The 22,163-nt window shown below is 41.1% G+C and overlaps 1 protein-coding gene across 1 annotated transcript in view; it reads left to right on the forward strand.

Moving 5' to 3' along the window:
- The window catches only part of CDH13 (cadherin 13), a 789,423-nt gene that overhangs the window by 529,436 nt on the left and 237,824 nt on the right, over nucleotides 1–22,163 (forward strand). Inside the window, exon 7 of the mRNA XM_073308069.1 lies at nucleotides 20,293–20,471. Within this exon, the coding sequence (XP_073164170.1) occupies nucleotides 20,293–20,471 (179 nt within the window). The remainder of the gene's footprint in view (nucleotides 1–20,292; nucleotides 20,472–22,163) is intronic.

A 22,163-nucleotide genomic window follows, 5' to 3' on the forward strand; every position in this document is an offset into this window, starting at 1 on the left:
GCCTTGTAGAGTGTGAGGCTACATTAACAACAATGTGTTAATCCTGGAGGGCTTAGCCGAGTGTTAGTTCATCATTTAGCAGCAAGGCATTCCCTGGGCAATATCCCACCCTCTGACTTCACCACCTCAACCAAGCTTCACAATCATCAGTGCTGTGGACAGTATTCAATTGTTGATTTAAAACTTTGTGTGTGTAAATATATATATATAAATAAAATGTCTTTTGTCTGGTGAAACGCATTTCCCTAGAACCTGACCCCCACTATTTACGTTAATTCTTATGGAGAAATTGGATTTGCTTAACATTGTTTTGCTTAAAGTAGCATTTTTCAGGAGCATAACTACAACGTTAAGCGAGGAGTTACTGTACTTACTAATGCAAATTAACTGTGTGATTTATTGTTGATCTCAGACAGCTGAAAATCAGAAGTAACTCAGTTTATGTCAGTGGATATACACAGTGCAAAGGAAATCAAAATTAGCCCTATTACATCTCTTTCTTCAAAGTGGTATATTTGAATAAAATATTATAAAATTCAGAAAAGTTTCTGAACAGAGCAATTTAATGCATGTTTTTTGTAACATAGCAAAAATGTATGGATAGCTTCATTTGACTTTGGTACATTTAGTTGGCATATCTCCACCTCGGTTTTCAAAGTCTGACATAAATATATGATTTAAACTGCTATTTTTCAAATGTGACACTTAATCCATAGATATAAATCATTGTGACTCACTATTATACCATAACTGTCACTGGTTCTTCTTTTTTGATAAACAGACATAAAATAATTGTGTTTAAAAGTCTATCAAAGTCAGTAACTTTTAAAAATTATCGGGTTCAATTTTTCTGAAGGAAGTTATGGTGAGAAAAGTCAGACACCAAAATAATATTGTTCTGATGGAAACCTTCCTTTCCTCGTCTCATGAATTATATAAATCTCATGTCAAAAGGATAAAGACAAAGACAATCTCATCTAATTGCATGACAGTGTCAAGGAAAGATACTACTAGCAAGTATCTAAGAGGCAAAGAGAGATACTTGAGTTCTGACCTTGAGTTACTTAAATGATTAGTTTGAAGGCTTACAGTTCAAATTCACAAGCCACAAGATCTCAAATAAGCCTGTGGGGAAAGAAACAAATACATCACAAGAATGTATAGTGTCCCTGCTTTTTCTAGCTGAGGTCTTGCATGGAAAAACCCTTTTTCAAATAGTTATGGATTTGATCCTGCAATGTGATACCTTTTAAAACTAGAATAGAGTGTTTCATATGGCTGCCATCAGATCTATAGTTGAGAGCAAATATAGTCTGAAAGGATATGCTTGAGCACATTTTAATACTTAAATTGTATGAAATATTGTCTTTAAAATTATTGCATATATTACTAAGAACTTCACATTGCCTTAAGTCTGAAAGGAGAAAGAGGAAATGAAAATATTTATTCATTATTTATCTGATTCTGCTCCATTTTTCCATTCTCTTCAATGGAAGCAGGATTAAGGCCTATTTATTTTGTGCTTCACAGGACAGATCCTCAGGTGGTGTAAGTTATAATGAAGTCAGTTTTTTGTTTGGCGGTCTGATTCTCACATAGAGCTGGCATAATTTATGTGTCAGATCCTTCCTGGACCCCAGTCAATGAAACTAGGACAGTTAATATCAATTATGGATCTGCCCCATGATGTGCTAGATGCTTTCTTGACATTCAAGAAGAGATGGTCCCTGCCATTAGGAACTTACAGTTTAAAGACAGACTGGCTGGTGGACAGAGGCTAAGAAAAGGTTAAGAACACATAGGGATTTCTCATACACAGTTCAGTTCAGTTCACCGTAAGCAGCATAAAAGAACTGAGACTTTAATTTGGACTTAAATGTAGACAAGGTAGAGAAGGATGGGTAGCTGAAATCAATGAAAAGATAAATATTTAGCATTTTTATCTGTTTATTGCTATTTGTTCTTATTGCTAGTTTATAGCATTTAATTATACATACTTTTTGTGGACCTGAGCCCAGAAGACTGTGTGTGTGTGTTTATTTAAACCAGACAATGATTAATTGTACACAACTTTGATCTCTTACTGCCTCCTAACATTCAGTGATATATAGTGCAGTTCTGTGTTTAATTATTAATTTTATTTTAAGGAGTTGCATAATCAATAGCATAGATATTTTATGACATGCAGAGTCTTTCCAATGCCTATATTTTCTCTGCATGGACATAAAGAGTAAATCAATTCCAAGCTAAGTTAAAGGAGCTTGATTTGTTATTTAAGGCCCCTAACTCACAAGATGCATCACTTCCAAGGAAGTAAGAATGCCGCTGCTGTGTTCTGCCATTACTCAGTGCCACATAGGGACTGTATTGTGTCTCTACAGGGACATGTATCAGTGCAGAGCACAGTGACGCTTGGAGCAAAGCTGAGGAAGTGGCATCTGCAACTCTTCTTATTGGGATACAGTCTATGCTCCCCTCTGCAGTATGGCAACTGTGAAGAGTTGGGTGGGCCCCTCTTCCTCTCCACTCCTTTAGGGTGATAGCTCTGTGTTAGTTCTATTCTTGCCATCATCTGAGCCTAAGAACTGCTTCAGTCACCAAGTCATGGGAAAGAAACAATGTTGGCAAAGCATTTTATTGTGACCTTGTTGCATATCTTTGCAGGGGTGGTCACCTATTGACTCTACATTTGCTGGATTCAGAGGGTTTGTATATAGGGTGATTCCATACACGAGAGAACATCAGGACACTTCCATGAGAAGAGACTTACCACTTACCAGACTTGATCCATTTTATATATACACATCTGTGTATTTTGAACCCTGCGTTTCATACAGTAGTTTAAAAGACTTATTTTAAAAATCATACAGCATCTTCTTTAAATAGCTGAAGTATTTACTGAGGTTGAAACTGTCAATGGTTTTAAAATAAAAATCCACCAAAATGCGAGGGAACTAGAGCAGCGCTGTTGAGACTTCAACATGCAGATTTCCTCCAAACAAACCTCAGTTATTCAGCTGAGAAATAGCTTGAAAAACATTTAAATCATCTGCTGCTTCCAACTACTTTAAGGGATTGAGCTGGGGCTGTGATTTTGGTGTAGAGGTGGACCAATTCAAACAGGAGATGTTCCGAATGGCTGGTTGTGTTTCTTCTTGTTGCCATGACCTCTTCTGATCTGGGAAATTATTGAGCCTTATTCTTAAGAATCTGGGGGTGTTTTTAGGCTAGGTGCCAAGTGAATATTTTGTCCTATTTCCACATAAATTGCCTAATAGTATGTGTGAGAATGTAAGCGTAATGCTTCAAAATTAAAATCCACCCTTTTGTGTAGAGATATAGTAAAGGTTACAAGAACTACTGCTTTCTTTGGACAGATTTACCTGGGCAAGGGCAATTCACGTGCCTGGCTCATGCCTCCCTCCCCACCAACCTATGGAGCTTTCTAGACACAGTGCAGGGAACAGGCAACACTGTCTGCTCCTTCCCCCTGCTGGTTTGTGTCTAGATGCTGTATCATGATCAGTAGAACTGGAGTCAAAGGAGTGTTATTGATGAAACACTAGGAAAAGAGGGAGTGGAGGGAGTTAGGGTGAAAGCTGCTAAGCCACAGAGGAGAACACAGGATCTAATAAAGTTCCTCCTGCTCAGTTTAACCTGCATTCAGCTTCACTCTCTTTAAAAGAAAGAGATGCATCCATCTGTCCCATGGTAATTTACGAAGGCATAACTAGGTTCTTGCCCAGCCATTGGTTTAGTTTATTGCAAATATAACTAAGTAACTCTCATAGGCACCAGGTTCATCAGGTAAAATGGCAAGCTATAGTGAAAGAGCTGTTGTATGAATTTAGATGGAGCAAATGGGTCAAATGTGTTAATAGTCCAACATTAAACATTGTTAACAAGATTCAGGGTTTGGCATACAGACCTCAGGCTGCTCAGCACCATGGCAAACAAAAGATCAAAAATCATTTTAACCTTTTATAAAAGATGAAGAAAAGAAGTAGGATTTCAACATAGTCTTTGAATTATATCAGTGTGGCCTTTGTTGGTTTGGACTAAGATAGTCTGTCTGGTTCTCTTGCCCCTGTTCATAACATTCATTACTGAAAGCAACTTGACCTATTTTCTATCAACAATTGTTATTACAGGTTATTATATCATATAATCTTTTACAAACTTTTATAACTGAGCTCACAATTAGGGTAAATTTGTGAGCCCAATTGTCACAACAAAGCTAAATTTGTCAGCCCAAATGACACAACAAAGCTTAAATGCTAGAGTAAGAACCTTAAACTGGCTTTGTAAAATGCAAAAGCCCTGGAAAACAATGAAGTCACTGAAACAATACAGGCACATGAGAAAAAATAAAATTATGGAAAATTAACTGGATAACTAGCTTTTTGAATAAGATTAACAATTTCAGTAGGGCTGGTGCTGGGAGACAGCAAAAAGACTAATAAATAGTTCAACTAGAAAAAAAGCCAGGACATCCGCAAGGATTGTGGCTGTCATGTATCAAGCACATGAACTTTAGATGTTCTTTTGCAGATCAGATTAACAGGACTTGACTGTGAAATCAATAGGAGGATGAAATGATAATTTAGAGTAAAATTGTGCCCAGATTCCAGGAAACAGGACCGGAAGATATGAGGAGAGGATTCACCTCTAAATGAAGAGGTCAGATTGCCCTTTGAAGTACACTAATTTTAAACAGTGTAACTGTGGATTTTTTGCTGATTGGCACCTCTAAGTGAAAAGGGTATCAAACAGAGAATCATAAGAAAATAAGATGAGTGATGAGGTCAAACATGATCAGGAAGGTAAGAGGAGAACAATGAGAACGTAATGATCTCTCTGCTAAAAGCTGCAAAATCACATCTCATGCACCAGTCAGCCAGATTCTTAGTTGGTGCAAACCATCACAAAACATTTCAGTGTTGCTGAATCTGCATTTTTCGCCAAAAAAGTTTTTTTTTGGGGGGGAGAGAGGAATGTCAAGGCTTAGTCCTAAATACTGAAAAAAATCTGGAGTGCAGAGTAGAGCGGAGTAGATAGCTGATTTTTCAGTTCAGTTGCTGAACTGAAAAATACAGAAAAAAAGGTTGGACCCCAAATGGATTTCTTTTTTCTCTCTTGCAAAAATGGGAAAAAAAATCATTTCAAAATGAAATGCTGAACCATTGAGACATTTCTGGTTTCATTGCTTTACAGGGTTTTAGGGGGTTTTTTGGCTAAAACTATTTGCTGAATTCACAATTAGTTTTGGTGCCCTGAAAAATGCCCAGCTCTAGTGCAAAGTATGCACATACAGGATAGTATGTATGTAGCTTGGGATTCTTACTAAAATAGACCACCAAGAAAGTGAAAAAACCCAGACCTCTGTGGAGCTCGAATGTTTGTCTCTTTCATGAACATAAGTTGTCCTATAAAATATACTATCTCACCCACCTTGTCTCTCTCATGTCCTGGGAACAGCAAGACTACAGCAACATTGAAAACATCAAGAAATTGGATTTTACCGTGTTTTATAAAATAATCTGAGTGTTAGAGTTAACAGATTCATTTCCTAGATTTTTAATTTTATTTTTTTGAAGGAAGGAGTTGCTGGGATCGAAGGAACTACTCTTTTGTTTGTTTTCTTTTCAAATATTTTAAAGAAAATGAAAGAACTACCCCCCAAAAAAATGAAAATCACATTTGACATTCCCCCCTTTTACCCATTACTGTCATGAATTAATTTCACAAGTCCTGATCCTCACTTACAGTTTGGCTGCCTCTGGAAATGCAGCCACAAAGATGGCTTGTCAGCCTCCTTAGGGATTCCTCTTGTGTAAGGAAAAAACCTGACTGACAAAGACCTGTCAAAACATTGCTCTGCCAGACCTTTCCCAATCCCTTGCCTGGAGTAAAAGTGTGTCCAGGTCACTGCTGTGATCCCAGGCTGTCTTAATGGCTCTGGGGGCCATAGGGAGGTGAGTAGGGTGCCAGATTTGTAGTGCACAATATTGAAAATTAGGGTCAAATTTTCTGAGACTCTCAGGCCCAGATCCTCAGAAGTATCAATGGGAATAAGGTGCGGTCATAAATATAAAGGGAAGGGTTCACACCTTTAAATCCCTCCTGGCCAGAGTTAAAACCCTTTCACCTGTAAAGGGTTAAGAAGCTAAAGATAACCTCACTGGCACCTGACCAAAATGACCAGTGAGGAGACAAGATACTTTCAAAGCTGGAGGGGGGAGGGAACAAAGAGTTCTCTCTGTCTGTGTGTGGCTTTTGCCGGGACCAGAGCAAGAATGCAGGTCAGAACTCCTGTAAAGGGTTAATTAAGCAATCTAGCTAGAAATGTGTTAGATTTCCTTTTGTTAAATGGCTGGTAAAATAGGTTGTGCTGAATGGAATGTATATTCCTGTTTTTGTGTCTTTTTGTAACTTAAGGTTTAGCCTAGAGGGATTCTCTATGTTTTGAAGCTGGTTACCCTGTAAGGTATTTACCATCCGGATTTTACAGAGGTGATTCTTTTATTTTTTCTTTAATTAAAATTCTTTTTAAGAACCTGATTGCTTTTTCCTTGTTCTTAAGATCCAAGGGTTTGGGCCTGTGTTCACCTATGCAAATTGGTGAGGATTTTTATCAAGCCTTCCCCAGGAAAGGGGGTGTAGGGCTTGCGAGGAAAGACTTTTCCAAGCAGGCTCTTTCCCTGTTATACTTGTTAGACGCTTGGTGGTGGCAGCAAAAAAGTCCAGGGACAAAAGGTAAAATAGTTTGTACCTTGGGGAAGTTTTAACCTAAGCTGGTAAAAATAAGATTAGGGGATTTTTCATGCAGGTCCCCACATCTGTACCCTAGAGTTCAGAGTGGGGAAGGAACCTTGACAGGTGCCTTAATACTTCTGAGGATCTGGGCCTTAGAAAATAAAGCCACCAATGTCCCTTTAGTTAGGGCACTCATGTGGGACACCCAAGTTCAAGTCCCTGCTTTGCTTGATTCAGAGCAAGGGTTTGAATCTGGGTCTACATCTTAGGTGAGTACACTAACCACTGGATGATACTGGGCAATTCTCTCTCCTCACAAAAGAAAAAGAAAAATTCAGAAGTTCGTGTTTGTCTTCCATAAGAATGGAAACCAAAGTCAAAGCCTCAACTTTTCTTGTGAAACAGAATTTTTGTTTTCTGGTCACCCTTAAGCCTTCCCTCACCTGAGTGCAGAGAAAATGTGGTGACTTGCTTGCTTAATGGGGAAAAACAGAAAGACCCCATCACTGTTCCTGTTGTTCATCCACTAAATATGCAAAATGGTGACTCTTCACCACAGAACTAGAGTGGGAAGAGGATGGCAGATGATTGAGTGAGGCAGTTATCCAAAAAAAAAGCACCTCATTATCGGCTCTCATGTTTTGTAGAGCCCTAATTATCAGCTCTCAAGTTTTATGAGCCCTAATTATCAGCTCTCAAGTTTTGAGATTTAATTGTTGGCTCTCATGCTTGGTAAGCCCTAAACTCTTTAAAATATTTTTCTTTTCTCCATTTGCTTTAAGATTTCTCCCAGCTTAGAAACCAAGTGAAACTGAGGAACGCTGCTGTTTGTTTTTTTTAAAGCAAATTAAATTAATCTAATTTTGTCCTGTTTATTTTCTATCTTGAGGCTTGGGGGAATCTTCCTTCTCACCACCCTTACAAGATAATTTCTCACAGGTATTTGTGAATATGAAACTTACAGCAGGGCTTATATCTTGGTAGAATTTTAAATTTGCTGTCTCTTAGCAATTTGGAATGCAGCGGTCAGGACCTATGATGCCTGGTTAATAGGCAAAGAGAAAAAGGATGGGAAAATATGAAAGAAAAGTCCAAGAAGAGCTAGAGAAAACATTTGGATTGCTAACCAGTGTTAAGAAGAAAACTGAGCAGAACATATTTTTTTGGAGCAAGCTCTTCACTTAGACTATAAAGTTTGCATCCGCACTTAACCCGCTTACAAATGTCCAAAATCAAATTTGAATTAGTGCAGGGAATTCTAATTTGCCACAAAAACGGAGAAAACATGGCAAATCCTGTGAGATGGAAGCACCTATGATAGAATGTGTTAGCTGTAAAATAGTTCAGCTTGAAAGACCTTGAGAGACCTGTTCAGTCTAGGCAGAGCAGGGAATAGATTTTATCAAGGCATGGGCCAGACTCTGTCCTGCCGTATGGATGTGCATGGTGTGGGGAGGGCACAAAATGCGGATCCCTTCCCCCCACCCTCCTGGTCAGTTGATGGCCAGAACCTGCTTAGGGAGTGTAGTACTTTCTGCTGATCAACACTTTCACTACCTGCCTAAATTGGATCAGGGCCATTGCTCCATCTCGCCCTCTGCATGGACAACATAGCTGGCTGGATGCAGCATGTGCTATCTTCTTGGCAGGAGAGGACCTACCACTGCAGCACACATTTCTCAAGAGCTCCCAGCATCAGTTCTTGCCAAGTCAGGCAGAACTACTGTAGGGAGAATCGGCTGTGGCCCCTCTATACCCCACCTGAGGGTGCCCAGGGCAGACTCTTGACCTAAAGGTGTGCTACACCATAACCCTAGTCTATGTTCCTATACATCCTTCCCCCACTGCAGCTACCATCCACCCATACAAAACTCAAGCACATGCTTGTTTGTGTTTTGAACCCATACTTGTTTGCACAGCTAGGGGTCTGGGTTAAAGACCAAGCTGTGCTTTAGTTCAGATTGGGATCCACCAACTATGCAGTGAGGATGCAGGTAAGCTCATCTGAGTCTCCAATGACCTTCCAACAATTCACTCTGAGTAACAGACAAGTTCTCCAGCAATTGACTGGGAAAGATTCCTAGAGCATCTCAGCACAAAGACCCAGGGGATATGCATGTGAGCAAGTGCAGAAATAGTGAGGACACAGGTGTCACAGGGTGGGATTTACTGTGGGAACACTCATACTAGAATGAGGCTAAACCAAGTGCCCAGACCAAGTGCCAATCACCCAGGCCAACTGCAGCATAGAGACACCCTACATGGGTTGGTTGACTACTCCCTAACGAACAGTAGGCATGGCGATTGGTGGTATATCATATTTACCTACTGCAAGCTGTTCAATCATTTACTTTAAAACATTTATTTCAAGGAAACATGCTATATTGTATTGTAAATTATGTTATCTGAAACATGTTATGAATTTTCAGTTGACATACTAGAACAGTGGGATCTTTTAGCTTGTGGTCATGATTCAAGAAGTAATTCATACCTTTTTTAATAGACTTTACTGGTAAAAAGGGAAAGACATGAAACTCCAGTAAAGCATATTGCACTATGGTTCCACCATTTAGGCAGACTCCTAGTTAAGGACAAAATCCTTGCCTAGCAAATGCCAACTTAAAGGACCATTCAGTTTGAAGAGAGAATTCTAGACTGGCTATGGTGGAGATTTCATTTGATCAATGAAATCTCCAAAGGCAATGAGGGAAAGTAGCAGTCACCAGCCTGCCTTCCGACAAACCTTCAGTCCTCTCTTCCCCAGATTAAAAAGCAGATAAAAAATGGTTCAGGACCATGTTGTGGTCTCATCCTCTTCCCTACTGCAACTCCATTGGGGGAGGCATACTGCAGCCCTGGGTGGGGGCACCATATTTATGCAAACTATTGAGCCGAGCTTCTTGGGGAAAGAGAAGGAAAATGTATAAACTTTGTTTCCACCCATTTATTTTTGAAATTTGAAAGGTTTTTATTTTGAAATTCAAAAACCGTTGAGCAGCGCTGCAGCTGTCTGTAAAACGGAGGGAGAATGACAATATTGTCAACATTTAACCAGCTCTTCTCTTGATGCTCATGAGCCCTAAATAACCATGGAAGCACAGCCTCGGATTTGGACCCCATCATTATTTCCACTTACATAGAGATGTGGGTGTGTGTTTCGGTGTCCATCTGTGTGTGGATTCCTTGAAAACTATAATAAGTATTTTTCAAGCTAGTGAAAACCCAGACTATTAGCATGCTAGTATTTTTGCTGCCCTTAGCTGAAAAATAGATTTTGCTTTTCAGCCTGCATAAGTATGTGGCAATAGAAAGTTGGCTAACTTCAATAAAGCACATTTCAAATCTAAATCTAGACATCTGGGACTTTTTTTTTTTTTTTTTTTTTTTTTACACACACACAATCTCTGCATTCTCTGGGTGTTTGGACCAATAGCTTATACTCATCCATGTATGTACTGTGTGTCAGAGAGGGATAGTATACTCAGTATAATGATGGTGTTTATCTTCATTGTACTGGTTTCACAATACCATGTGCGTGCATCAGATGGAAAGCAAGTTGTTTACATGAAAACATTGTTGCAATACCTATTAATCTAATGCATTGTTTTTATAAGCAATGTTATTTCAAGGCAGTCATCACGTATGTGTGACTCAGGTATATAGCTCATATCTGGGTCATGCATACATGTGCTAAGTGATTTGGACCCAGCATTTTCAGCCAGTGAGCAATCAACATTTCCAGAATAAGAAGTCTTCATCTCAGCAGAGGCATACAAAACAATATACCAGAGCAGTGTCCAGGTCATATGCCTCCAAACAATGCAAATTCACATCCTAACTCTTAGGCATTTCATATTCCGCTGTCTTGCCTGGAGCAGTCAGTTACTCGGAAGCATTTAACATATTTTAACGTTCAGCCACACAGCACTCTCACCTGCAATATTGCTATGGACAATACTGTACATAACACATTCTCAAGTAAACCAGTGCATGAATAATCTTCTAATCAAACATCCATAATGCTTTCTAGGAAAAAAATGGTTAAGTAGCAGAACAGCTAAACTCTGCAATTGTAGATCTTCACTGTGTGCATAGTTTATCATAGCTTTCAATTAAAAAATAATGTCTTGTTATTTCCTCTTCCATTGATAAAAGATTTCTGGACCTATCATTCCATAGGTACCAGAAGTTCTTAACAAGGCTTCCTCTGTATTTTAAATCTCACTCATTTCTTGTGTTTATGACAAAGATGGCATGAGTGATCAGATTTTGATTATTTGGCTATGTGATACTCTATGGCATCAGTCTTACAGCTGGGCATATGCCAATTTCAGTGCTTGGTTCAGGGGGGTGGGTTGCCACAACTGATGTCCGGGGCTTAAGTAAGACTTCAGTGGTGCATCGGATCTGTGCTGGTCCTCTGCACAGAGAATTTCACTCTGCATGCACAAAGCAGCCACTCATTTATTTCTTTGAACGAAATTAGAGTAGCTTGAATATCCTGTGATGCGAAAGCATCCATCCTTGATTATGTTCCATGGCAATGGCAAAACTCCCATTGACTTCAGTGCGGCCAGGATTCACTTCATGTTTATCATCATCTACTTTTGTCACTAATCCCACACAGACCAAGAGCCATGGTTTTATAGCATACCCCACTAATGAACCTTCACCACTTCATCTAGCCATTTTGACTGGCTGTGTTTTGTGGTCAGATCCAGTGTGCTGCTTAGCACTGTGGAGACAACACACTCTGAATTTTAAAATGTCCTGTGTTTGCCCACTATTTAAATAGACAACATAAAGCAAGGGCTAGAAATGATTGGCCTACAAAAATATAAAATATGCTAAAAGCCTGAACTTATTAATTCTCACTAAACCTCTCCTCTATTGAGTAATGCCTCCGAGTTTAACAAGAGCCATAAGTTAATAGTTGCAGTTGCAATTCAAATGTAGTTGATTGGAGACGTAATAGACCTTTCTTCTTACATTTGTTTTGCTTCCCTGGGGCTTGTTTTCTTTAAAGTACAGATTGACAGTCAAACATGTAATTAGTTATGATGAGTTTAGCAGGCAGCAGAGTACCCTTCTCTGTTCTGTTTTCTGAGAGTTGCTTTATTTCTATAGCGATAAAGTGTAGAATCATAGAATCATAGAATATCAGGGTTGGAAGGGACCCCAGAAGGTCATCTAGTCCAACCCCCTGCTCGTAGCAGGACCAATTCCCAGTTAAATCATCCCAGCCAGGGCTTTGTCAAGCCTGACCTTAAAAACCTCTAAGGAAGGAGATTCTACCACCTCCCTAGGTAACGCATTCCAGTGTTTCACCACCCTCTTAGTGAAAAAGTTTTTCCTAATATCCAATCTAAACCTCCCCCACTGCAACTTGAGACCATTACTCCTCGTTCTGTCATCTGCTACCATTGAGAACAGTCTAGAGCCATCCTCTTTGGAACCCCCTTTCAGGTAGCTGAAAGCAGCTATCAAATCCCCCCTCATTCTTCTCTTCTGCAGGCTAAACAATCCCAGCTCCCTCAGCCTCTCCTCATAACTCATGTGTTCCAGTCCCCTAATCATTTTTGTTGCCCTTCGCTGGACTCTCTCCAATTTATCCACATCCTTCTTGAAGTGTGGGGCCCAAAACTGGACACAGTACTCCAGATGAGGCCTCACCAATGTCGAAGAGATGAGATGTTTGTCACTCTTTGGATTTTCTCTTTTATCCTCCTATCTCCTTCTCTTCTTTGTTCTAGCTTTCTCTTGAAATAGCCCTAATTCTTGGAAGTTTTCTGTCCTAGATACAGAGAGACGCCTATCTTAATTTATAAGTAACAGGCTAAAGCATGTGAAAAGAAGCCGTTTTCACTGTCAGCAAGCGGTTCAACACCTATCCAGTCTTTAATTACTAAAATATACTTCTCTTCACTACCCCACACAAGAACCTACAGGGCAACACATGCCAAGGAACATGAACATTCAGGACTATTTTAAGCAGTAGCAAATAAAGATGCTGCAAAGGCAGCACATATGAAACTGTGCTTGTGTAATGCCGACAGACCCCGGTCGTTGGTGGGCAGGATCGAACCGGGGACCTCTGGAGCTTAGTGCATGAGCCTCTACTGCATGAGCTAAAAGCCAACTTCCTGTTAGCTGAGGCTGTAGAGCAGGCTCCTTTTATTTCTCTCTCTACGTGGTCTCAGTGCCACTACATGGGACAGAACACCACCCCCAGGAGATGTGTGGTTACACTTGCATGGGTAATCTCATTAGCTGCTTACATGTTTAAGTGTTTGCAGGATGAGGCTCAAAATCAGCAAAGGATTGTGGGCCAGGTTCTCATTTACACTAAGGCCCCTTTATGCCACTGTGGTAGCACAAAGGGGCCTTAAATGGGAATGCATGTAATTTACATTCACTTTAAGGCCCTTTGATAGTGTCAGAGCAATGCAAATGGACCTTAGTGTAAAAGAGAACCTGGCCCTGTATTGTGTAAGGCCAGTCAGCTCTAAGTCCAGATATTGCTTCATTTCCCTTAGCATACAGTGATGAGAATTCAAAGTATGATGCAGCACACACGCTCCCCCTGGGCTGTAGGAGGAATTTTGTCTGCCTGCTTCACGTGCCTGGGAGAGCTTACTTGGGCTTTCAAATTCTGCATCATATCCTAATACATGCTGTGGTTAAAAGGCCCAGGTTAGCTCCCTGATTCCATACAAAATGTCCTCAGAGGTAATAAACAGCAAGGAAGGAAAATGCCAAAACAACATTTACACAGAAATATTTTGCAGAGTAATACATTTCTAGTCGATTTTTGTGATGTGTTAATAATATTGTAACATTCCTTATATTATGAATTAAGCTAGTGACATGACAGGAAATGGCCCAACTTGATTGTCATGCACATTGTGTGGAGAGTTGTCACTTTGGATGGGCTATCACCAGCAGGAGAGTGAATTTGTGTGGGGGGGTGGAGGGCGAGAAAACCTGGATTTGTGCTGGAAATGGCCCAACTTGATGATCACTTTAGATAAGCTATTACCAGCAGGACAGTGGGGTGGGAGGAGGTATTGTTTCATATTCTCTGTGTGTATATAAAGTCTGCTGCAGTGTCCACGGTATGCATCCGATGAAGTGAGCTGTAGCTCATGAAAGCTCATGCTCAAATAAATTGGTTAGTCTCTAAGGTGCCACAAGTACTCCTTTTCTTTTTGCGAATACAGACTAACACGGCTGTTACTCTGAAACCTAGTGACATGTATTACTGATACAATTCCTATTTTACAGACTGGGGAAACCTGGGAACAAGGGGGAGTCAGGACCAGATTTGCAAAAGTGAGCTCTTATTTTGGGTGTCTCAGCATTTTTGGTGCCCTTTTGAGACATCTTGGGCCTGATTTTTATTTATTTGTTTTTTTGTAGTGCTGCAACTCCATTTGGCCTCCATTCCTCTGAAAGCAGGTCCTAGATTCCTAAAATAGGGTGCCCAAAGTTAGAAACCATTTTTGAAGCTGTGGCCCTACGTGATTTGGTTTTTACAGGAAGTCTGTGACAGCTGGGAAAAGCTTTCATTTCTACAACCTTCTGATCCGGTGCCTTCACTGTAAAACCATAATTCCTTAAAAGTAATACTTTACACTTTAACCCATCTCCATACATTTTGCAATAAGAACTCGTAAATAACACCTTAATAAGATATTGCGCAATTCATGTTTTGAAGCCTATATCACTCAGGAAGCCTTTTTTAAATTTCATTATGCAGTATAAAGCATTCACTTGACTGCACTACTTAACGGTAACCTTAACTAATGCATGATAAAATACCGTAACTGCATATATAGATTAGGGCAAGATGTATAATAATGACCCCCAAGGTAACAGCGAATGGAGATGACAGGTAATGAAGCAAAAGACCCTCAACCCATCTGGTAGTTGAACCTAAAATAATTCTGTTTTAATAGTTCTCTGTCAGCTCAAATGTATCAGATACTCTCTTGGCATCTGACAAAGAAAGAAAGGTTATTGAAAGGTAAATTACAAAATGCCAAGGAGCTTTTCCCAAGAAACCACCTGTTCCACTTGCGACAAGATTGTGCAAGCGTTGTGTTTTGCTTTCTGGTGCCTCAGGGAAGATATTCACTAATATTTCTAAAGCAAATTGTAGGCCAAATCAACAATCAGCAGATTGGTAGCTATAGCCTTTGGAGCAATGAATTGGCTGGTGAAATATATATTTAATCAATGAGCAACTTTGGGAGGTGCAAGTAGAGGTTTCCAGTGATTATAACAATAACAAAACTGCCCAGAAGGTGTAACAAACATTGAAATATAGCATGGCAGCTCCTATACCTTTGCTAAGGAAGAGAGCCTAAAGTGAATATCTCCAAATCATGGGCAGAACTGTAAAGTTGCTAATTTTGCAGACATTTGTTCCTCAGCTTGATACGTTAATATATATTGTTTAACATGATAATGTTGCAAGCTGTTTTGTGGGTTGGAAGCCAGCTGCATTTGATTGATACCAGGAATGGAAGTTTTTATAAAATGACACTGAATTAGAAGAAGTCAGTTTATGAGTCTGGGGAAATGAATCTTTTATGAAGAATAAAACTTTATGATGAAGGAGTAATGCCAAAGATGTATGTATCTTAAATTAAACTTGTTGGCACTGAAGTCTACGCTATAGATCCTCTTGAAATACTAGCAGCAGTACGTGTGCCCAAACCAGAACCATTGATCTTCACATCTTTGCATCTCTAGGAAATGCAGATCTGAATTTGCTCTTTTTGACTGGGGTCCAATCTTTAACTTATTATAAAGCACAAATATATAACAGTGACTGTGTTTAACTCTTAATTTAAAGCAGCTGTGTTGTTTGAGGAAGGAAATGCAACCACTTGCCTGCTATTTTTGTAAAACATTTAGATTTCATTTTTTAAAATGGCTTTGAATATATACTAGCTACTACTGTGCTGTTAGTGTGCATGTGTGAAATGTGCAGCAATGAGCTTTCATGTTAGTTTTGGTATATATTTGAACACAGGCCATTTTTAGTTAGGCTAGACAAGCCTTTCTCACACTCAGATTGGTCCCATTGGAAGAGCTACTCTTCTCTTTGTGCAGTGGGATTCCACAGCTCTTCTGACAGAGGGTGCTAGGGGATCTTGGATCTAAAGAGTTGCTTTTCTCTGTGTGTATATGTGTATGAACAAGTGACAGATATCACAACAATGTTCAGGCACTGATGATTTGTAATGACATAAGTAGTATGAGATATTACTGAACCTCAGAAAACCTCATCCGTTTACGTTTATTTTCTCTTTGGTTATAGAGACTCATAGACGTAGAGTTACTTGTGCCTTATGTGGCATGGACACCTTAGAAATAGCGAAGGCAGAAAAAAATGGACCTGCTTCTCCACCTATATTAAGCATCCACACCTATACAGAGTGACTGCCAAATGCTACCATATGGAACTAGTAACTTTTGTACAGTGGAAATTACTTCACAATATATTGTTTCTGTCCATGCCTTTCAAGATCATGCATAGCAAATAGCAATGTTCACAAAAAGGGTTAGAGTACCATCGCTCCTAGGGCCTGGTCTACACTGGGGTGGGGAGGGGAAATCGATCTAAGTTACGCAACTTCAGCTACGTGAAGTTGACGTACTTAGATCTACTTACCATGGTGTCTTCACTGCGGTAAGTCGACGGCTGACGCTCTCCCATCGACTCCACCTATGCCTCTCTCCCTGGTGGAGTACCGGAGTCAATGGGAGATTACTCGGTGGTCAATTTATCGCATCTAGACTATACACAATAAATCGACCCCCGCTGGATCAATCGCTGCCTGTCGATCCAGCGGGTAATATAGACAAGCCCTTAGTATCACACGAGTTTCATGCCACTCTGACTGAAAATCTTGAGGACCCTTCCAGCCTTACATTTCTATGATTCGATGAGGGCTTGACTACCTGGAGACTTAATGCACATCAAGCTAGGGTGTGAAGGTACAGCTCATTAGCCTGCCATGCGCTAAGTAACCGTTTGGATTCTGCTACCGCAATCCAAAAGTTGCTCAGTTTGCATTGATGTGCTGCTGTTTGAAACAGCAGTAGGTCAAAGCACGCTACAAACTTTTAGTGTGCAGTAGCAGGGTCCATGCAGCCAGTAAGCATGCAGCAGGCTTGTGAGCTTTAGATGTACACCCTGGCTTGCTGTGCACTAAACCTCCATGTTGAGCAAGCCTTGATTCCACCCATGAAAACGAATCCAGACTAGGGTCAGGTGTGAATTCAAAGCAGATTAACTATTCCTGATTAACTCCTTCTGTGGATGCTCTTATTCTAAATCAGCTTAATTCACATCCCAAATGGATTAATCTAATTCAGAATAAGGCAATTTTATTCCATTCTAAGAGTTCCACACACGGAGTTAATCAGGAATAGCTATTCCAGAATAGCTCCCCATGTTGACAAGCCCTTAGAAATCAAACAGAAAGTACAAAGGCTACTGCATTTATGGGTGGATGTAACATTACAGCACACCGTGAAACAAACAGTACAACTCTCTTGGTCAAATGTGCTTTTTTCTCCTGCTTCTCTTTTGTTGTATTTCTCAGAGCACAGAACAGAGCCTTTTGTTGTAGTGACCTTGAAAATAAGTTCTCCAAGGTTTTGCTTCATTGCCACTTCAGGCAATTACCCCCCCTTGAGAAATATAACAGATCTGACAGCATGTTGGTTTCGTGCACCAGTGATTAAAGGTCAGACAGCTCTGAGAGAAGAAAGTTACCCCTTGACGCCTTGCTATGTTTCCCAGTATTGCAAAATGTAATAGGGGGATCTGATTATTAGTGGTTGGGTTTGCGATGACTGGGAGAGCCACAGGGTGAATTACCTGCTGCATGCATGCAAAGATTGCAGGCCTCTTGAGACATCTAAGTAGACTTGTGTGCAGTATTGGGAAGGAACTAGTATTGGTGGTACATGTGGGTACCAGTGACATAGAGAAAGGCAGGAGATTGGTCCTGGAGGCCAAATTGAGGCTGCTAGGTAAGAGATTAAAGTCCAGAACCTCAATGGTAACATTCTCCGTAATGCTTCTCCTTCCATGTACAGGACCAATTAGACAGGCAGACCTACAGAGTTTCAATGCATGGATGAGACAATGGTGATGGGAGGAGGGATTTATTTATTTATATTAGGAACTGGGGAATTTTTTGGGAAAGGAGGACACTGTTCTGTACATTCTGAGGGTATCTTCTGAGGCTACATCATACAGTCACTTGCAAAGCTTGCCCCTCAGCACCCATTATCTTTGGAGAGGGGCTGACATAATTTCCCCTCTCTCAACTCATCAGTGGGACACCACTGGCCGGTTCTTCACAACTGGCATCCACACAAGGGCAACAAATAGGACAACTTTCTGCCCATCACTCTCCAGCATCCTGGAAGACTCTTCTTGAGAGGGAGATGCATGTGCATACCTCATCATTAAGGAGCAATGGGACTGAGAAAGAGTTCTGAGACTAGGCCTCTCCAGTCATTGGTCCACTAGTGAGAACATGATTTGCAGAACATCACTATATGGTATCTTGTCTACAGCTGTGCAAAAAATGATTTTTTTCCATTTGTTGGCTGAACCAAAATATTGAAAGAAAACATGTCATTTTTGGATTGACTCAAAATGAAAACTTTCCAGTTTACTTGGTAAAACCAAAAAAAGGAAACAAAAAATAAGTTTTGGGTCGGACATTTAGTTTGATCCAAAATAAAATATTTTGTTCTATTCGAGGTATTTTGAACTGCTTGTTTTTATTAAAAACCAGAGGAAAGACCATTTCCAGAACACCAGGAAGAGGTGGTGGCCCCTTTAGTTCAGAGGATAGACCACTCACTAGGGATCTGAGACACCGGGGTTCAAGTCCCCCCTCCGCCTGGTTTGGAGTAGGGTTTTGAATTTGGAATCATTGTGAACAGCAGCAGAACAGCTTCAAAAGGAGAGACTGAGAAAGGCTCACCCCAGAATAGTTCAGGATAGTGCCCTAACAACTGCAATGTAAAAAATTGGAGTGAGGGGGATTATTCAGCAAATCCATGTCAAATTAACAAATAGTTCTGATCAACTCAAAGCTCAGAAGCCTGAGTACTAAAGAGTTTTGAAACCCTTCTCTCATTTAAGTATTGCATTTTTTATTTTCCTATTTTTTCTTTCATCTGTTATTAGCTGGAAGACATCCTAGACTCTAATTTCTTTATTTTCATGGTGTGAAAATGAAAAAGTGATTATATGCAAGCATGTGGGTGTGACCACCTGTGGTGGGCCTGACACCGTACCGGCCCTTTGTGGCAGGGGCAGGGTGGGGTGTCAGAACCTCGCCACTCCTAAATTCACGTGTCCGCCTCTCTGTGCGCAGCCAGTTGTGGCTTAATGGCCTCCTTCCACCCAATCGCCCCTTGGTCAGGTTAGTGCGGCCTAGTGGCCAGAGTCCAGGTTACTTGCCCCAAGTGTCAGGGCAGTGTGGCCCAATGGCAAGGGTCCATATAAATCACTCCCCGCATTGGAGCAGTGCAGCCTAATGGCCAGAGTCCGTACAATCCCCTTCGCAAGTGGGGTAGTGTGGCCTAGTGACTGGCATCCATGTAACTCTCCCCAAGTGTCAGGGCAGTGTGGCCCAATGGCCAACATCCATAAAATCCCCCTCTCAGACAGGGTAGCATGGCCTAGCGGCCAGATTCCATAGGATTCACACGGTGTGGTGCTGGGGAGTGGTATGGGGACCCGGGCCCATCCTCTCCACTGGGTCCTAATCCAGGGCCCTGGTAGTGGCAAGCTCCCCTTGCCATCAGCTCGGTGGGGATCTGCCCATAACATGCCGAGTTTCTGTGCGGCTCTAATGCCATTTGCCTCTAAAGTTCCCCGGATCACTTCCTACCATAAACACTGGGTTCTCCGCTTTGGGGGGTCCTCCGGGCTGTTCCTCTCCAGTGACAAACTCCGTCTGGGCATCAGGGTGCGCCCTGGCTTGGCTGGCCTCTGGATCCTGGTGCGCAGGCTGTCCCTCTTCAGGAGCTGGTGGTATACCTCCTTCCCCTCCTGCAGTCAGCCCAGACTGAGCAGCTCTGCAGGCTTTTATACGGGCTCTCCAGTTGAAGCATGCCCAGCAGAGCCTCAGGGGCATGGCTTCCTCTGCTAGGAGGGAAGGGTTAACCCCTGCGGTACCAGTCTGGGGCCACTCTGCCCCGTCCCACCACCCATGAAAGCCACCTGGGGAAGATGCCATGTTTGGTTTAGATACACTTGTCTGCTGCAGGGTAGACACATGTGCCTGTTGTTACCAACCTAGAAATCAGTAGCCCGAGGAGAAGTAAACTGACAGACTAAATAGCAGGTGAAATTCTTTATTGGTTTTCCTGAGCTGACGCTGGATTACAGCTTAGTGATGCTCACACATGGAACCAGAGGAGCTTTATGCATTCTTGTCACATAGTCTACACTGGTAACCACGTTATATTGTTTGTCCACCTTCTCTTTAGGAAGCACTGTGATGCGCATGATGGCCTTTGATGCTGATGACCCTGGTACAGACAATGCTCTTTTGAGGTATAATATCCTTAAGCAGACTCCTGACAAACCATCTCCAAATATGTTCTTCATTGATCCAGAGAAAGGAGACATTGTCACAGTGGTATCACCTGCATTGTTGGACCGTGAGGTAAGTGAATAATTTATCTATGTAAATATATATACTGTCCTTCCATCCATGTGGGCCTCTTCAACATAGCAGCTGAGCATACTTGTTGATAGTATTTTTATGTTACATGAACAGAGGCTCAGAAATGTTCAGATGTTGAAATTTGCTCAATGAAGCACTGTATTGTAGAGCTTTCCATTTGACGTTGGTGTCAGAGTTTGTATACCATGCCCATCATTTGTGAATCTGGTACCACAGGGTTGATAGACAATGCATTTGGCATTGGATTCGGAGGAATTTTTCATTGCATAACACTGGACATAAAATCACTGGAATGAATAAACTTTTAGAACTTGAAACAGCAGTTGTCTGCTGGTTTGGAACAAAAGGCAGACATGATTTCCTATCTGACCTTTTATGAAATTGTGCTGGGTGTTAGTCTGGCTCTTTAAATACCCACTGGTCTTAAAGGGAGTTTCCTGGCCTGTGGGGACAAAGTTAATTGAGTAATGCTTAGTTCTTATAATCAAAAAACAAAAACCAGTCCCTTCCTGCAAGCCAGAAGGAATTTTAAAGAGCCAGACTGTCTCTACATTTGTTGGTAAAGGAGAGCAATTCAGCAATTATATATATATATATATTTGGAATGTGTAACTGACGTTTAACATTGTGAAAGTCCAGATTTTTCTGGCAGCTACATCACCTGGAGCAACTCCACTGACAACCCTTTTTTCTGGTATTGCTGAGAGTAGAATCCTCTGTCCCGCAGAAGCAAATGCTAATATTTGCAAAAGTTTCCTTTTTAACCACAGGGTCTCCAGTTCAAAACCTTGTTATTGTTTTCTGAAGTCAGGCTCTGCATTTTTTATTCCTAATACGTAAACAACCTCAAGATAAAACCAATTTACTGGAAATTGAAAAATCAATGGAAGGTGATGAACAACCCTACCTTGCCTAGTATGCGCCAAAGGTCAGTGGTAATACATGAAATAATGATGCTATTTACATACAAGAAATCTGTCTGAGATTGAACTGTTATTGCTACTGCACAGTGTGTGCTGAAAGCAAGACTTGATCTCCCCAGGATTTCCTATTAACTGCTGATTTGATACTTTTGTGTGGAAAGTAGGGTGGCATCATTTAATCTCGCCAAAATTGCAAAAGTGGTTTTTGTTGCTACTGCTTGTGTTGAAAGCATTATACAGCTATAATTGGAACTGTGCAAACCTTTAGCACTGAAACCCAGTGTTATCTGGGTTCAAATGTGTTCTATAATTAACTTTTAGCTGAGAATACGGGCTAACCCAGGTCCCTTCCATTTCTACCATACCAGGCTCTCCCTCTCTCGCAGGCTCTGACCCCCAGTGACTTGCCTTCATGTGTCTTTTGGGGTGACACAGTGGCCTGCAATCTCGCCTTTCCTTCCAGAGTCTTCCTGGCAGTAAACTAGCCCACTTACCCATCATGCCACCTGGCACTTTTGTAGTCATCCAGCAGTTCTGCTGCTCCTATCCAGCATCTTCTAGGGACCAATAAGTAGGCCCGCTGCCTCCCCTGAGCCTGGATTCACTTCATCAGAGGAACTTTGGAGCCTGACTGCAATCCATTCATAGGCAAAGGCTTGTAATAGCCCTGGAAAATTAGGTTCAGGAGAGGTACTATCTTCCTATGTATTTATACAGCACCTAACACAGTGGGGTCCCCATCCTGAGT

The sequence above is a fragment of the Lepidochelys kempii genome, chromosome 12 (genome assembly GCF_965140265.1).
Source record: "Lepidochelys kempii isolate rLepKem1 chromosome 12, rLepKem1.hap2, whole genome shotgun sequence".
NCBI lineage: Eukaryota > Metazoa > Chordata > Testudines > Cheloniidae > Lepidochelys > Lepidochelys kempii.